An 18344-nucleotide genomic window follows, 5' to 3' on the forward strand; every position below is an offset into this window, starting at 1 on the left:
AAGTAAAAACTGATAAATGTACATGATATTTCGATAAAGAACTTGAGAAGTCTGAGAGGAAGAGGCAGCAGCTGAGATGGACATCTCTCAGAGTATTACTGCTTCAAAGAACAGATAAGAGGTGCCCACAGAGAACAAAAAGCGGATGATACCTGATTGTTTTCAGGGCTGAGACGCCCTCCCGTCCCAGGAGTGCCTGGGATCTTTACCACTGTAGTGCTATTGGCCATGGAGCCTTGTGGAGGGGTGCTAGCTGGTTCCGGTTTTATTGATGAGAAATTGGACAGGTTGATTAGGGCTGAGGGGCCAAACTGGTTCATAATCTGCCGCGCTTTGGACTTCAGCTCATAGAGCTTATCGAGATCCTGTTTCTTTTTGGAGCTATGAGGACCAAGGCCAATCAACTGTAGAAGAAAAACAAGAGAATTAGCTCTGGAAGTACATGTAATAAAGGATGAGTTTTAAAAGTAAAATTCTATGAGGTCTGTCAGACTTTGAAGGGTCTTCATTTGATACCTGCACATTGAAAATGGAGGGAATGAAGAACGTTCATTGCTCTCACCTGATATTTAGAAACCATCTCTTCTCCAAAAGCTGAATAAAATAGTCCACACAAGTGAAATAAAGAAGAAAGTAAATGAAATGAGGAATCTTATGTACAAAAATAAACTAGAATGAGCAAGACATTTTTGAAGACTTTGTAAAAATAGAATACTTGGTTAAGTACTACATGCATTATTTTTGAACATCAAATAATGCTAAACTCAAATAAATCATGGCACAATCACATACTTGAAACCTAGTCACAAAACTTCAGAAAACAGATTAGTTCATTTTGGCGTTTCAAAACATGCTTAAGTCTATGTCAGGGCCTAATAAACACAGTTTTTAGCAATTGTTAAAAGTAAGCTCTTCACTGTCATCAAGGGCAAATTTTCTCTGAGTGTTAGCAATCTTTAAATACATGCAGAGTCTCTAGGCTGGAGTAGCCAAGACTTCTAAATTTTAGAGCCATCAGGCTGACTCCGTGGACATCAGCTTTGGTGTCATCAAGATCAGAAGCACATTCAGGAAGTTCCACCCACAGTGACCTCAAGGAGCTTACTTACAGCTATCTGAGTGTCTAGATCTTTAATTACATCAGCAACGGCTGTGAGCCCGGTGAAATGAGAGGCAGCCATTTTCAAAAGCTACCTGTAAATGAACAACTGGCATCAAGCACCACCCTTGCCACAGAACCATTTCAGTTGCATGGCCTGCACATCTTCAACAACCAGAATGCAGGCAAACTGACTGTGGAGAACATTTCCTTATTCCAACTGGGCACCAAGAAAAACATCTCCATTTCTTTCATATACAACTTTTAAAATTAATTAATGATGACAATAGTAACATTAAGACTCTCTTACAATAAAATGAATGTACTATTGTTAGAGATAAGCTAGCAGCATATGAAATACTTTATTGGCCAAAATTGTGGTATTTGAACCTGCAAGAATCATGGCAATGTTTTCAGAACTTGATAAAGCTTAGCAACCTGAATAAGTACCTATTGCTGAGTTCCTCTCCAACAAATTGTCTAACTCTCTAATACAAGAAATCATCTTCTCCTGGTTTACCCTTAATAAAAGCAACTAACTATGCACTGGTTAAGTGATCAAGAGAAACTTGTTGGCCAAGAGCCAGCTGAGGGGGGCAGCACAGCATCAGGACTACTTTTTTTTTTTTTTTTAATGATTTCCTAACTCCCCTCCACCCAGCTTCCTCCTTAGCTCTTTTTTTTTTTTTTAATTAATTAATTTTTTTTTTTGGTTGTGTTGGGTCTTCGTTTCTGTGCGAGGGCTTTCTCTAGTTGTGGCAAGCGGGGGCCACTCTTCATTGCGGTGCGCGGGCCTCTCACTATCGTGGTCTCTCTTGTTGCGGAGCACAGGCTCCAGACGCGCAGGCTCAGTAGTTGTGGCTCACGGGCCTAGTTGCTCCGCGGCATGTGGGATCTTCCCAGACCAGGGCTCGAAGCCGTGTCCCCTGCATTAGCAGGCAGATTCTCAACCACTGCACCACCAGGGAAGCCCCCAGGACTACTTTTTTAAAACCATATGTGGTCCACGTCTCCTTTTCCCTTACCCACAAATCTTACCAATGGAAGAAATGGGAAAGGAAAAGATTGTTAACATGGTAACAGTTGTCCTAATGTTATAAAAGCAAACTATTTTCCCAGATCAAGTCCTATGAAAAAGCCTATTAAAGATTATCAGTATGAACATAAGCCACCGCAATGAGAAGCCCACGCACTGCAATGAAGAGTAGCCCCCACTCGCCACAACTAGAGAAAGCCCGCGAGCACCAACAAAGACCCAACACGGCCAAAAATAAATAAATAAATTTACAAAAAAATAAATAAAATAAAATTTAAACAGTTGATCAATCTGGAATGGGGGGAGTAATACACTCCTCCTTTCACACACTCCTCCATTCCAGATGGAACAGATATTTAAATTTTAAATATAAAATCATATACTAGATAAAATATAGAATATCTTTATTTTTTATTTATTATTTTTTAAAATTTATTTTTGGCTACGTTGGGTCTTCGTTGCTGCACGCAGCCTTTCTCTTGTTGCAGAGCACAGGCCCTAGGGCACGTGGGCTTCAGTAGTTGTGGCACGTGGGCTCAGTAGTTGTGGCTTGCGGGCTCTAGAGCGCAGGCTCAGCATTGTGGTGCACGGGCTTAGTTGCTCCGCGGCATGTGGGATTTTCCTGGACCAGGGATCAAACCCATGTCCCCTGCATTGGCAGGTGGATTCTTAACCACTGTACCACCAGGGAAGTCCTTATTTTTTATTTTTTTTAAAGATTTATTTAGTATTTATTTATTTTATTTATTTTTGGCTGCATCGGGTCTTAGTTGTGGCACACGGGATCTTCGTTGAGGCATGTGGGCTTCTCTCTAGTTGTGGCGTGTGGGTTTTCTCTTCTCTAGTTGTGGTGCGCAGGCTCCAGGGCGCATGGGCTCTGTAGTTTGCGGCACGCGGGCTCTAGTTGAGGCGTATGAGCTCAGTAGTTGTGGAATGCGGGCTTAGTTGTCCTGCATCATGTGGGATCTTCGTTCCCTGCCTAGGGATCAAACCCGTGTCCCCTGCATCGTAAGGTGGATTCTTTACCACTGGACCACCAGGGAAGTCCCTAGAATATCTTTAAAAAATATTCAGAAACCTAAACTTAACACTTTATACAAAAATTAACTCAAAATGGATCACAGACTTAAATGTAAAATGTACAACTATAAAACTTTTAGGAAAAAACAGGAGAAAAAAAAAAAAAAAAAACAGGAGAAAATCTTTGGGCTCTAGCTAGGCAAAGAGTTCTTAGACATGACACCAAAAGCATGATCAATAAAAGGAAAAACTGATAAATTGGCCCTCATCAAATTTTAAGTTTCCTCTGTGAAAGCCCACGTAGAAAGGATGAAAAGACAAGCTACAGACTAGAAGAAACTACATATCCAAAAAAAGACAAACTACATATCCAACAAAAGACTAGTATCTAGAATGCATTAAGAACTCTCAAAAATCAATAGTTCAAAAAAAATTAATTCAATTAGAAAGTGGACAAAAGACACACCAGGCATTTCACCAAGGAGGATACACAGGTAGCAAATAAGCAAATTGAAAGACATTCAATCAAAAACATTAGTCATTAAAGAAAAGCAAATTAAAACTACAATGAGATATAACTACACAACTATCAGAATAGCTAAAATAAAAAATAGTGACAACACCAAATGCTGACGAGGATGCAGAGAAATTGGATCACTCACACACTGCCAGTGGGAATGTAAATGGAATAGCTACTCTGTAAAACAGTTTGCAGTTTCTTAAAAATCTAAGCATGTACTGTCACAGAGGAGCCTAAAAAGACATGAAGACTAAATGGAAAAACTAAGATCTGAATAAACTATGGACTTCAGTTAATAATAATGTATCAGGGACTTCCCTGGTGGCCCAGTGGTTAAGAATCCACCTTCCAATGCAGGGGACCTGGGTTTCGATCTGTGGTCGGGGAAGTAGGATCCCACATGCTGCAGGGCAACTAAGCCCATGCGTCACAACTACTGAGCCCGGGGCTTCCCTGGTGGCGCAGTGGTTAAGAATCCGCCCACCAATGCGAGGGACACAGGTTCAAGCCCTGGTCCGGGAAGATCCCACATGCCGCGGAGCAACTAAGCCCGTGCGCCACAACTACTGAGCTTGCGCTCTAGAGCCCGCAAGCCACAACTACTGAGCCCACGTGCCACAACTACCGAAGCCTGCGTGCCTAGAGCCCGTGCTCTGCAACAACAGAAGCCACTGCAATGAGAAGCCCACGCACCGCAACGAAGAGTAGCCCCCGCTTGACACAACTAGAGAAAGCCCGCGTGCAGCAATGAAGACCCAGTGCAGCCAAAAATAAATAAATAAAATAAATTTAAAAAACAAAAAAAACTACTGAGCCCACGCACCACAACTAGAGAGCTCGTGCGCCGCAACTACTGAGCCTGTGTGCTCTGGAGCTCGCGTGCCACAACTAAAGAGAAGTCTGTGCGCACAATGAAAGATCCTGCGTGCCACAACAAAAAATCCCACGTGCCACAACTAAGACCTGACGCAGCCAAAAATAAAATAAATAAATAAATATTAAAAATAATAATGATAATAATGTATCAGACGTGGTTAATTAGTTGTAATGAATATACTATACTAATGTAACATGTTAATAATGGAGAAACTGGGTACAGGGTATATGGGAACCCTGTACTATCTTCCCAAATTTCCTGTAAATCTAACACTGCTATCTCAGCAGGGTCTCCTAAATAAATAAATGAATGAATGAATGAATGAATGAATAAATGGATTTTAAAAACTGCTCTAGGAAAGAGTTTATTAAAAAAAATGAAAAAAGGAAAAAAAAGACCAAATCACGAATACACAAAACAACAGGAATGAATCTTAAAATATTTAGGTGAAAAAAAAGCCAGTCTCAAAAGAATACATACTATATGATTCCATTTATATGAAATTTTAATATCTAATGATCTAAAAACAAATCTCTAGTGACAGATGGGGCAGAGATTGACTGCACAGGGGCAGGTTGGAAGTTTCTGAGGTGATATAAACATTCTGTATCTTAAGTGGGGGAATGCTTACACAGCTGCTACATTTATCAAAACTCACAGAACTATATGTTTACAATGTATACATTTTATTGTATGCAAATTATACCTCAATAAAGTGGATTTGGGAAAAAAAAAACAAAAACACGCAACTACTGTATGACCCAGCAACTGCAATCCTAGGCATTTATCCTAGAGAAATGAAAACTTATGTTTACACAAAAACCTGTACACGAATGCTCATAGCTTTATTTGCAATAATCAAAAACTGTAATCAATTCAGACGTCCCTTAATAGGTAAATCATTAAACAAACTGTGGGGCTTCCCTGGTGGCACAGCGGTTGAGAGTCTGCCTGCTAATGCAGGGGACGCAGGTTCGAGCCCTGGTCTGGGAAGATCCCACATGCCGCGGAGCAACTAAGCCTGTGCACCACAACTACTGAGCCTGCGCTCTAGAGCCTGCAAGCCACAACTACTGAAGCCCGCGAGCCACAGCTATTGAAGCCCACGCGTCTAGAGCTGGTGCTCCACAACAAGAGAAGCCACTGCAATGAGAAGCCCGCGCACCGCAACAAAGAACAGCCCCCTCTCGCTGCAACTAGAGAAAACCCGTGTGCAGCAACGAAGACCCAACACAGCCAAAAATAATAAATAAATAAATAAATAAGTAAAAGAGTCCATGTTGTATGATTCCAGTTATGTAACATTTTTGTTTTTCTTGTTTTTTTAAAAATTAATTAACTAACTAATTAATTAATTAGGTTGCACCAGGTCTTAGTTGCGGCAGGTGGGCTCCTTAGTTGTGGCTCACCGGCTCCTTAGTTGCAGCATGTGGGCTCCATAGTTGTGGCAGGCAGGCTCCTTAGTTGTGGCATGCGAACTCTTAGTTGTGACATGCATGTGGGATCTAATTCCCTAACCAGGGATCGAACCCGGGCCCCCTGCATTGGGAGCGTGAAGTCTTATCCACTGCGCCACCAGGGAAGTCCCCTATATAACATTTTTGAAATGGCAAATTTTACAAACAGAAGACAGATTAGTGAGGTTGTCAGGGATTGGGTGGGAGGGAGGGAGGTGTGGTTACAAAAGGCAATATGAGGGGCCCTTGTGATGGAATTGTTCAATATCTTGATAGTGATGATGGATAAATGAACCTATAAAAAGTGATGAAATTGTATAGGACTTAGTACTCATACACATATAAGCAAACAAGTGCAAGTAAAACTGGGGAAATCTGAATAAGATTGTTGGGTTAAATCAATGTTGATATCCTGATTCTCAAATTACACAACAGTTTTGTAAAATGTTACCATTGGGGAAAACTGGTGGTGCAAAGTGTACAAGGGATATCTGTATTATTTCTTATAACTTCATATAAATCTACAATTATCTCAGTTTTTAAAAATTGGAAAAACAATATTCTCAAGAATAATTAATATCCTTCTAAGGATGACTTTATAAAGCTCAGGAGCCATAAAAGAAAAGACTAATATGTTCAATTACACAAACATATGGCAACAAACATAACAAAGTTAAAGAACAAAAGACAAGCTAGCAAAAATATATGCGAGATATATCAAAGGACTAATTTCTTTTATATATAAAAATAACTACAAATCAGTAAGTACCAACTACCCAAAAGAAATATTGTGAAGAAATATGACAGTACAAGAAAAAGAAATTCAAATGGTTCTTAAAATAATGAAGTGATCCTTATTCTCATTCATAATAAAAATGCAAATTAAAACTACAAGGTACTATTTATTCCCCATTTGGCAATGATGAAAAAGTTTTATAGGGACTTCCCTGGTGGTCCAGTGGCTAAGACTCCACGCTCCCAATGCAGGGGGCCTGGGTTCGATCCCTGGTCAGGGAACTAGATCCCACATGCCGCAACTAAGAGTTTTTCTTTTTTTTAACATCTTTATTGGAGTATAATTGCTTTAAAATGGTGGTTGCAACTAAGAGTTTGCATGCTGCAACAAAGATCCCACATGCCGCAACTAAGACCTGGCACAGCCAAATAAATAAATAAATTAAAAAAAAAAAAAAAGAAAGAGTTTTATACATACTGTGTTTGAAAATTTTATGGAGAAATAATCATTTCATAAGTTGCTGGAGTGGGGGAATATAAATTAGTTAGAGGCCTCTATAAAGAGCTACTTGGCTGTACCTACCAAAATAAGAAAAGCATATATTGTTTTAATCCCATAGTTCTATTTTTAGCAATTTATATTATAATTGAACTTGTATGTGAATAGAATACTATGCATACAAGGAATTTCAACCTAAATGTCCATCAAAAGTGATATAGTTAAATAAACTAGAATATAACTATATAATGTAATAGACTGAAAAAGAATGAGACTCATGAAAATATTATGCTAAGTGAAAGAAACCAGTCACAAAAGACTACATATTGTAGGATTCCATTTACATGAAATGTCCAGAATAGACAAATCTATAGAGACAAAAAGTAGATTACTGGTTGCTAGGGCTGAGGAGTGGGGGAGAGGAATAGGGACTGACTTCTAATGTTTATGGAGTTTCTTTTAGGAGTGACAAAAATAATCTAGAATAGATTGTGGTGATGGTTGCACAATCCTGTTTGTAGCAAAAAAACCACTGAATTGTATACTTTAAAATGATGAATTGTATAATATGTGAATGTCTCAATAAACCTGTTTCTAAAAAACGAGGAAGCTCATGAAATGACCTTCAAGATACACTGTTCATTGAAAATGCAAGGTTCAGAATAGTGAGGATAGGGATTTCCCTGGTGGCGCAGTGCTTAACAATCTGCCTGGAGCTTCCCTGGTGGTGCAGTGGTTGAGAATCTGCCTGCCATTACAGGGGTCATGGGTTCGAGCCCTGGTCTGGTAAGATCCCACATGCCGTGGAGCAACTAAGCCCGTGTGCCACAATTACTGAGTCCACACGCCACAACTACTGAGCCTGCGTGCCACAACTACTGAAGCCCATGTGCCTAGAGACCGTGCTCCGCAACAAGAGAAGCCACCGCAATGAGAAGTCCACGCACCGCAAGGAAGAGTAGCCCCCGCTCGCTGCAACTAGAGAAAGCCTGTGCGCAGCAACGAAGACCCAATGCAGCCAAAAATAAATAAATTAAATAAATAAATTTAAAAAAAAAGAATAGTGAGCATAGTTTGTTATCACTTATTTAAAAAGACACAGGGCTTCCCTGGTGGCGCAGTGGTTAAGAATCCGCCTGCCAATGCAGGGGACAGGGGTTCGAGCCCTGGTCCGGGAAGATACCACATGCCGTGGGGCAACAAAGCCTGTGTGCCACAACTACTGAAGCCCGCGGGCTTAGAACCCGGGCTCTGCAGCAAGAGAAGCCACCGCAATGGGAAGCCCGGGCACCCCAACAAAGACCCAACGCAGCCAAAAATAAATAAATAAATATTTTTAAAAAGACACATAATTACAAATGTATAAATTATTCCTGGAAAGATACATAAGAAGCTGATAACAATGGTTGTCTTGAGGGGGATAGCAGAATGGTAGTACCTGGGTGGTCCATGGGACCAAGGTGCGAGACTTATCTTTCATTGTATACCCCAGATTCTGTAATATATGCATAAGTAACCTATGAAAAAAATTAAAATAAACTACTATCTGGTTTGTTTCCACTTAAGAAATAGGTAATACTGACCCCTGTTTTTAAAATATAACAAAAAATATAGCAGTAGCAACAAAAATAAACCTTGACCTTTATCTCACACCTTATACAAAATATCAATAAATTAAAAACTGATCACAGACTTAAATGTGAAAATGTAAAACTATAAAACTTTTAGAAAACATAGGAGAAAATCTCCCTGACTTTGGGTCAGGCAGAGTTCTTAGATACAACACCAAAAGCACAATCCACAAAAGAAAGAAATTGATAAAGTGGACTTAATCACAATGTAAAACTTCTGCTCTGCAAATGAAAACAAAGACAAGTCTGAGACTAAGAGAGAATATTTACAAATCACGTATCTGACAACTTGTATCCAGGATATATAAAAGACTCTCAAAATTCAATAAGAAAACAACTCAATTAAAAAAATGGGTAGGGGTTTCCCTGGTGGCGCAGTGGTTGAGAATCTGCCTGCCAATTCAGGGGACACGGGTTCGAGCCCTGCTCTGGGAAGATCCCACATGCCGTGGAGCAACTAGGCCCGTGAGCCACAATTACTGAGCTTGCGCATCTGGAGCCTGTGCCCCGCAACAAGAGAGGCCGCGACAGTGAGAGGCCCGCACACTGTGATGAAGAGTGGCCCCCACTTGCCGCAACTAGAGAAGCCCTCGCACAGAAACGAAGACCCAACACAGCCATAAATAAATAAATTAATTAATTAATTTAAAAAAAATTTTTTAAAAAAGGGTAAAAGATCTGAACTGATCCTTCAACAAAGATATACAGATGGAAAATAAACACATGAAAAGATGCCCAATATCATTATTCATTAGGGAAATGCAAAATAAAACCACAATGAGATACCACTAAGTATCTATTAAAATAACTAAAATTAAAAGTAAAATAAACAGACAAGTGCTAAAGAGGATGTGGAGAAACTCAAACCCTCATACATTTATGATGCGACTGTAAAATGGTGCACTCTTTGGTAAATGGTTTGGCAGTTTATTATAAAATTAAATAGACACTTATCATGTGACCCAGCAATCCACTCCTAGGTATTTACCCTAGAGAAATGAAAACTTACAGTCACACAAAAATCAGTATGTGAATGTCTATAGCAACGTTATCCATAATTGCCAAAAACTGAAAACAATCTTTCAACTGGTTAATGGATAAACAAACTATGGGTATATCCATATAATGGAATACTACTCAGCAACAGAAAGGAAGAACTACTAATACACACACCATGGATAATCTCAAATGCATTAAGCTAAGTGAAAGAGGCAAGACTCCAAAGGCTACCTGTATGAGTCCATTTACATGACCCTCCAGAACAGGCAAAGCTATATGGATGCAGAGCAGATCAGTGATTGCCAGGGTTTTGGGATTGGGGAGGGTGTGACTACAAAAGAGCAGCATGAAGGAAAATTTGGAGGGTGGTGGAATTGCTAGGTAACTTGAGTGTTATGGGGCTTACATGACTGTACACACTTGTCACAACTCATAGAACTGTACCCTCAGAAAGGTGAATTTTATGGTGTGTAAATTTAAAAATAAGTTTAAAAAAATCACAACATGATCAAAATGGTCCAAATTACCTGTTTACTGACAACTTTCATTAGCCCAATTGTAGACGATGCTGGTCAAGCACAATGGAATGAAGTGACCATAAATAACCTGAATTCCATTATGTAATATACCATGGTTGCCTTCGGGCTACTCAAATTTCTAACTCTCATTTCCTTAGAATGCCAAGAGGTAGGAATGTACTACTGAGTAAAAACAGAGGCATTAACTGTGGGACAGTTTGAGAGAACAATTATAACAGGAAACTCTTTCCTAGCTCCTACTATGTGTAATTCATGTGCTATGGGATTCAAGAAGTCAGGAAAGTCCACACCCCAGTGATCTACAGTAGAAAATACTTAAATGATTTTATCAAAACAAGATAGCTTGGCTGGCAGTTCAATTAAATAACCAAGAGTATCCTCCCTCCCCCTACCCATCACACTTAAACTGTAGTTGATAGGCTGAGGATGACAAGCCCTAATTGCTTTCCCTTTTAACAACCTTGTACCTCAAACAGAAATCCAGTTGCAACTCTATTATTATTATTGTATCAAGAGGATCTGATTTTTCAGAGAGTAGGAAAACGGGGGAGACCTTGCAGTAGAAGACTGTGGTCTTCTCTGGGAATCTGTTCCATTAACAGATTTTTTTTTAAGTGAAGAGAATAGGGGAATAGAAGACTGGATTGTCTTCTTTTATTTTGGCTACCGCATGGCTTGTGGGATCTCAGTTCCCCAGCGAGGGATTGAACCCGGGCCACGGCAGTGAAAGCACCGAATCCCAACCACTAGACCACCAGGGAACTCCCTGGATTGTCTTTAAAACCCTTTTACCTCTGAAATGTTTAGGAATTTATTATTTAAACAAATACTGGAGTAAAGGGGACAACCAGCCTGACAGCATAAAAGCCCTAACACTATGGTACATGACTTAACGATTTGGGTTTTCTACCGGGCTGTTTCTTTCCTCACTGGCTTGTAGATGTATCTAAACAAGTTCATGCTTCCCAGCCTAAATAAACCAAAAAGAATCAATTATATTGCAGTCTGTGAGACCTGAGAGCAACAGAAATGTGGGATTTTTTTCCCACTAGTTTGACCCTGTTTAGGCAACTTTGACTTAACAGAAAAGTAGTACAGTACAGTGGTTCAAGGGATGGACTCTGGTGGCAGTCAGTGTCTGGGTTCAAGTACCAACTCTGCCACTTATTAGCTTTATGTCCTCAAGCAAGCTACCTAAACTCTTTATGCCTCAATTTCCTCATCTGAAAAATGGAGTTAATCATAAGGTGTACCTCATTGTTGTGACAATTCACTGAGTTTATGTATCTAAAGCACTTACAAGAATGTGTGGCACATACTAAGTACAATTAAAAATGTTTGCTAGTATTTTATATATGCTCTGCTCTTTTAAATCTTAGAGATAAAAGTTAGTATATTAAACCTAAAAGGTTGCACCCATCCTGCTATGTACTGGTGGCATCCTGTAACTATTCTTATTACTACAGACATTAAAAAAAGAAAAGTGGATTAAAAAACAAAAAGTAGTGGCAAATGGTCAGCAGGAGGCTGATGAGAGGTACTGTGGCACAGGGAAGACCCAAGTCAGTTGGGCTAGGTGTCATCCTAGCTCTGCCACTGAGTTATATGAGCTGCCTTTGACCAGAGTTTCTACATCTATAATTAGAAGAACCAGGCAAACTCTAAAGTCTCCTCCAGCTCTAACGATTAGTGTAAGATTTAAAATTAAGTCCATATGTACAGATTTCAAAGTTTGTCTTCTGCCTCCAAAACACCTGTGTCACAGTGCAGGCTATAAACACTGCTGATGTACTACCTCCAAAGTACTTTGGGGCTTTCCACAAACACCTTTGGTCAAAAGTAGTATGTTCTATGTTCACATCAACTTTAACACAATGATTTTCTGATCAGGTACTTACTTAGAAATCCTATTCTAATAATTCAATCAGTGTTAGAGCCACAAATGAGTGAAATAAGTAGTACAATTTGCAAATGTAGATGAGGATGATAACTCAGGAATAAACTACTATTAATTAAACCATCAAGTATTTTGAAATGGTGGTATGGCCATGCTTTACCTCATAATTTGGTGTAAGTTTTGACCACTTGCATTTAGTATAGGCACTTGCAAACAGTTTAGGCAAACCCACTGGGAACAAAGTTATTGCAGTTTCCCCAATCATCTAGTTCATGTTACAATAATTGTAAAGTTAATCCAATTTAAGCCCCTGTTCTTCAAATTGGTCTTTCTTGGCCTCCTAAATTTAAAATTAAATATGTCTTACTCCAATGTGAAGGAAAGTTCTATTCAGGTCCCATTTTTCTATCTTGAATATCTATGCTTCTTTAAAACACAGGAATTTAGTTCTCCTCAAATACTACACTACATAAATACCCTAATAAGTTACAGTACTTGATAGTAAGAGGAGTCTTGAGGAGGGGAGTGCTTTCATTCAATGCCATGCTTTGTATAACTATTACCTCTATCTTGCTGATGAGCAAGCTGAGACATGGCGAGGAATCCACTTAGAAAAACAGAAAAAAGTTTTAGTCAAACACAACTGGGTTTGACTATGGCTGGGCCACTTAGTAGCATGGGATTTCAGGCAAGGCACTTAACCCTTCTGCACTGATTTCCTTGTATGTACAATGGGACTAACAATAACTAACTTGTGGGGCTGTAAGTGATAATTAAATGATCTAATATTTGAAAAGTGCTTATGATGATATCTGGTTAGTCTAAGTTTTTTTTTTTTTTATTGGAGTAGAATTGCTTTACAATGCTGTGTTAGTTTCTGCTGTACAATGAAGTGAATCAGTATTTGTATACCTATATCCCCTCCCTCTTGGACCACCCTCCCACCTCCACCCACCCCCCCCCCCATAGTCTGAGTAAGTTTCAGTAAAAGTATTACTGAAGAATGAAAGTGACTGGTCCAAGTTTCTCCACCATCCTTATCTAAAAGCAGCCATCTTCCCTAAATGCTTATGCTAAAAATAAAGGGTACATTTTACTTATTTGTGACTTTCTAATTGACTTACTATATTGTTGAGGGGGAAGGAGCTTCATTTAAAGGTTTCCTAACTCATAAGTGACATTCATTGTATCAATGTCAATACAGTTAACAAGACCCAAAATACAATACTAGAATTTGTAAAAACTTCCCTCTTGAGTTTGAAGTTAGAGCAAAGATTCTAGAAGCATGTTTTCAAGGAATATTAACCAAGCATCTCCTATCTGCTATGCAGAGCAGGGTACTGTATCAAAATCATGATCTAATCAATCATTGCCTCACTGTAATCCTAAACCTTCTTTGGACTTTAGCCTCCTTATATGTAAAATACGAGTTTAAAAAAGATTATCTTTCCGGGTCCTTCCATCTCTGCCATCCTCTTTTTTTGAGATGCAGAGATCTGTGCTCAGAGTTGGGTGGAATGGGATTTAAAGCACTTATCAAGTATACAGCTGAGTTCAAACTGCTTCAACTTCCCAGCAGAGCTTCGCCAGAACGAAGCAGAAGACGAAGATGCTTGCAAGTGGGCTTCCTAGACTGTATCCGACACAAGATAAGCCTGCCAAAAGGCAAGTAGGCAGCGCGAAGGAGTCGTCTTTCCCTGAATACATCCTTTACCACTCTTGGTTCACCCAATATGAGAGAAAAAAAAAAGGATCACTATATTTTTTCCGAACTCTCTCCCTTTCCCTTGGAGGCTGATCTCCTCACATCCATGGCCCCTTATACTCTCCGCTTTTAGGAGCTAGTGTCCTCACAGCCCCGTTCCCTCAGGTACTTCGGAGTCTCCAAACCCCGATCCCGTCCCCACAGAAGCCCGTCTTCACTGCCCGCTCCTGTTCTTCCCAAACCCAAGTGTTCTCTTACTGCTCCTGCCTCTCAGGAACCTAAGTCTTCGCCGCCCTGTTTCTGAATCCTTAGAAACCTGGGTCTTCACTGTCCCGCTCCTACCGCTTAGCAGCCCAAGTCCTCACGGCTCCGCTTTTACCTCTCAGGAGCCCGTGGCTTCACGCCCCGTTCTCTTCCGACCCTCTCCTCTTAGGAGCGCGGGTCCTCACAATCCTGTCCCTCTCAGCCCACTTTCCCTCGGGTGCCGGCTAACTCCGTCCCCTTTCCCTAAGTCCCGCCTGGAGCCCAGGTCCCCACAGCCGCGTCTTCTCCGAGCCCCGAGCCCCTCAGTCCCGTCCCAAGAGCCCGATTCCTAACACAGCCCCGTCTCCTCCACAACCTGGCTCTTGAAACACTGACCACTGTGGGTCTGGGTCCTGACTCCCTCCTCCCGCTCTTCTTCCTTAACTGCCAGGGCCCAAGACTCACAGGCAGCAGCGTCTATCTCCCCATGATATGCGGAGACTGCCCCACTGAAGCGCTCGTCTCAGCAGCCGGTCCGACTGCTCGGCCCTCCCCGAGTACTTCCGGCACCGCTCCCCGCCTCCAACCCGGAAACGCGCGGCTCTTCCGGCCGGCGGGCGCGCGCCTGGCTTGCACAGGCGCAGACTGCCCTCCGACACGTGGTCGAGACGCATCGCTGTCGGTCAGCTCTGGCGGTTGCGCTTTTTCCTGTTTGATAGTGTGAGCAAGCTCTGTGCCTTCTACCCGGCGTTACGAACCCTGCGCTAGTTATTTCTCCCCGAAATAGCCTGTTGTATATATTGCTAGCATGACCGGTAACACGCCCTCGGATGGCCTAGAGGTCGCCATTTTTGGTTAGTGTCTTTGTCGTGATATGAGGACGGTAATATCTCCTGGGACCAACATTCCATAGATATCCTATTGGACCCCAACAGGAAAAACCTGGGGACAAGAGAGACCGGTTGTGGTTGTGACTTGGCAGTTAATAATAACAATTGAGCAATTACTGTCTACCAGTAAATTTTCTATACACCTTACCTCCGGTAAGTCAGTCATTTAATGATTTAAAGGAAACCTGTGAGAGGGACTTCCCTGGTCGTCCAGTGGCTAAGACTCCGCGCTTCCACTGTAGGAGGCCTGGGTTCAATCCCTGGTCGGGGAATTAAGATCCTGCATGCCGCGCGGCGCAGTCAGTAAATAAATAAATAAATAAATGAAACCTGTGAGAGACTAAGCAAGTTCTAACTAATAAGTGCAAACTCTCAACTTGAACTCAGAATTCTCACTCTGACCATTAAACTGATGCTTTCGGTTGACTGTCAATGGTGAGAACTGCTATTTACTCTATGCTAGATGCTAGGGTTGTAAAGAAGTCCCGATTCCAGCCTGAGTCCCTTCTGGACCCCGGGTCCTCACACTAAGATGGACAAGAACCCAAGAGCCCACAGACATAAAGGAATGTACAAAGGGCTGGGACAGCTTAGAGTGAGCAGCAGTGTCAGCAGGAAAAGCTGCCTCCTACCTGGATTGGTGTAGCAACTTGCTCTCCCTGTCTTTATATCCTGCCATCCTCATCCCACCAAATTCCCAATCCACTCTTAACCCTGCCACAGATCCAAACTCACAGATTCCAGGCCCCTTCACCACTAGGCTCCAAGTTATCTTCCTAGTCTTATTTCTCTGCCACTGCTTTCTTCATTATCCTAAGGGTCTGGCATACCATTTTTGTTTTTGCACTCCATCTTTTTAAGACCCAGTTTACTTTTTTGCTTTTATTTTTTATACAATTTTTAAAAGGTACTCTCCATTTACAGTTATTACAAAATATTGGCTATGTATTTCCCATGTTGTACAATACATCCTTGTAGCCTATCTCTTACACCCAACAGTTTGTATGTCCCACTTCCCCACCCCTAAATTGCCCCTCCCCCCTCCCCACTGGTAACCACTAGTTCTCTAAATCTGTGAATCTGCTTTTTCATTATATTCACTAGTTTGCTGTATTTTTTAGATTCCCCATATAAGTGACATCATACAGTATTTGTCTTTGTCTGACTTATTTCACTTAGCATAATACCCTACAAGTTCATCCATGTTGCTGCAAATTTCATTCTTTTATATATAAATATAAATGTATATCTTTTTTATCCATTCATCTGTTGATGGACACTTAAGTTACTTTCATATGTTGGCAATTGTAAATAATGCTGCTATGAACATTGTGGCGCATGTATATTTTCACATTATTCTTGTTTTTTTCAGATGTATACCGAGGGATGGAATTGCTGGGTCGTATGATAGTTCTGTTTTTAGTTTTTTGAGAAACCTCCATACCGTTTTCCACAGTGCACCACTACAGGTGGTAGGCAAGATAAACACAAAACTGTTAATAGTTGTTTGGGAAAAGCATTCTCACATTTCTGTACAATTAGCACATAGTTTTTATATTAAAAATGAAGTATACATGAATGATTCCATTTTTATGCCTTTCTGGAAAAGGCAAAACTAGAGGGCCAGAAAAGAGGTTGCCAGGATTGGGAATGGGGGGAGGAGTTGACTAGAAAACGGGACAAAGGAACTTTTTGGGGTGATAGAAATGTTTTGATTGATTGTGGTAACAGATACATGTCTGTTCAAGTTTGTTAAAACTCACAGAACTGTATGGTAAAAAAAGGTGAACTTACGGGCTTCCCTGGTGGCTCAGTGGTTAAGAATCCGCCTGCCAATGCAGGGAACACGGGTTCCAGCCCTGGTCTGGGAAGATCCCACATGCTGCGGAGCAGCTAAGCCCGTGGGCCACAACTACTGAGCCTGCACTCTAGAGCCCGTGAGCCACAACTACTGAACCTGCACTCTAGAGCCCGTGAGCCACAACTACTGAGCCCACGCGCCTAGAGCCCGTGCTCCGCAAGAAGAGAAGCCACCGCAATGAGAAGCCTGCGCACCGCAAGGAAGAGTAGCCCCTGCTCACTGCAACTGGAGAAACCCAGCGTGCAGCAACGAAGACCCAACGTAGCCAAAAAAAAAAAAAAAAAAGGTGAATTTACTGTATATAAATTATACCTCAAGAAACCTGACTTTAAGAAATGAAATAGAGAAAATATAGAAAGCACGGACTATATTTTTAAAATAATTTTAATTGCACAAGTAATAAAATGCACAATAATAAAATAATCTTTATGCTTTTTAAAAATGAGAACATTATAGGTAAATCTAAAGTTTTGTGTGTCTCTGCCCTCATCCAGATTCCCTCCCTCCTTTCCAGAGGTAATTGATATGTGTTAATAATACAAACATGTAGCCATTGAAAATAAAGCACTGGGTTTTGTGTGCACACGTATGCTCTTTATTACGGTATCATGCGGTACCGTATTCAACACCTTTTTCATTCAATTTTTTTATACCTGTTGATAAAGCGCAGTATTACTTTGTTTCCGTTAATGGTGTCATGCTGTACCTTATTCTGCAACTTTTATCAGTCAGTGTTTTTTGATGTCTAGTTCACTCCTTGGAAGTACAGCAGATGGCATTCCACTTTATGAACCCACCACATTCTGCTCTTTCGTTGTTGTGTAGGTGAAGATTAATTAGCTCCCAGTTTTTTGCTCTTACAGGGATCCGGTGCCTCCAGTGCTCACGTGCTGGGGCAGCTTCAGGGTGGACGGCTAGAAGTGGCACAAGTTTGTGCATTTTCAATTTTAACGGGGTGGGATTTGTGCCTTCCCCAGATAGGTACCCAGAGCTGCGGGGAAGCCGGTCTTGCAGAGCCCCAGACCAGCTGTAGGTCGTCACGGTTCCCTCCCTCAAGCCCCTCCTCCCCGCCCCTCCCCCTGCACCCGCCGGCACCTTCCCAGCAAGCATTGCGCATATTTGCATATAACTCAAGTCTTAGCTTTTACTTTTAAATGAAAACCCCAAAATAAATGATAGAGTCTCCTTATGAAGCCTTCTCTCCGGCTCAGAAGTTCCTGCAGTTACACCCTCAACTTCGGGAACTCTTAGTAGAAAATTGCATCGACTTTGTTTTCACCTTTATCAAAAAAGGAATTTGCCAACACTGCCACCCTGCTCTTAGCAGTGGGAAGAT

General features: G+C 41.1%; 1 protein-coding gene across 3 annotated transcripts in view; it reads right to left on the bottom strand.

Annotated features, from left to right (window-relative positions):
- TAF12 (TATA-box binding protein associated factor 12) overlaps nt 1-14822 on the bottom strand; it is a 28045-nt gene extending 13223 nt beyond the window's left edge. The window contains exons 1-3 of one of the 3 annotated variants that reach the window (XM_059896333.1): nt 14723-14822; nt 1110-1194; nt 153-404 (exon numbers count right to left, since the gene is read on the bottom strand). In XM_059896333.1, the coding sequence (XP_059752316.1) occupies nt 153-404; nt 1110-1181 (324 nt within the window). In that variant the 5' untranslated portion in view covers nt 1182-1194; nt 14723-14822. Of the gene's footprint in view, nt 1-152; nt 405-562; nt 595-1109; nt 1195-14722 lie in introns of those variants that run through there. The other 2 variants (XM_059896343.1, XM_059896352.1) reach the window with 2 other exon arrangements.
- Between the last annotated feature and the right edge of the window lie 3522 nt (nt 14823-18344).

Source organism: Balaenoptera ricei, chromosome 1 (genome assembly GCF_028023285.1).
Source record: "Balaenoptera ricei isolate mBalRic1 chromosome 1, mBalRic1.hap2, whole genome shotgun sequence".
NCBI classification, from domain to species: domain Eukaryota; kingdom Metazoa; phylum Chordata; class Mammalia; order Artiodactyla; family Balaenopteridae; genus Balaenoptera; species Balaenoptera ricei.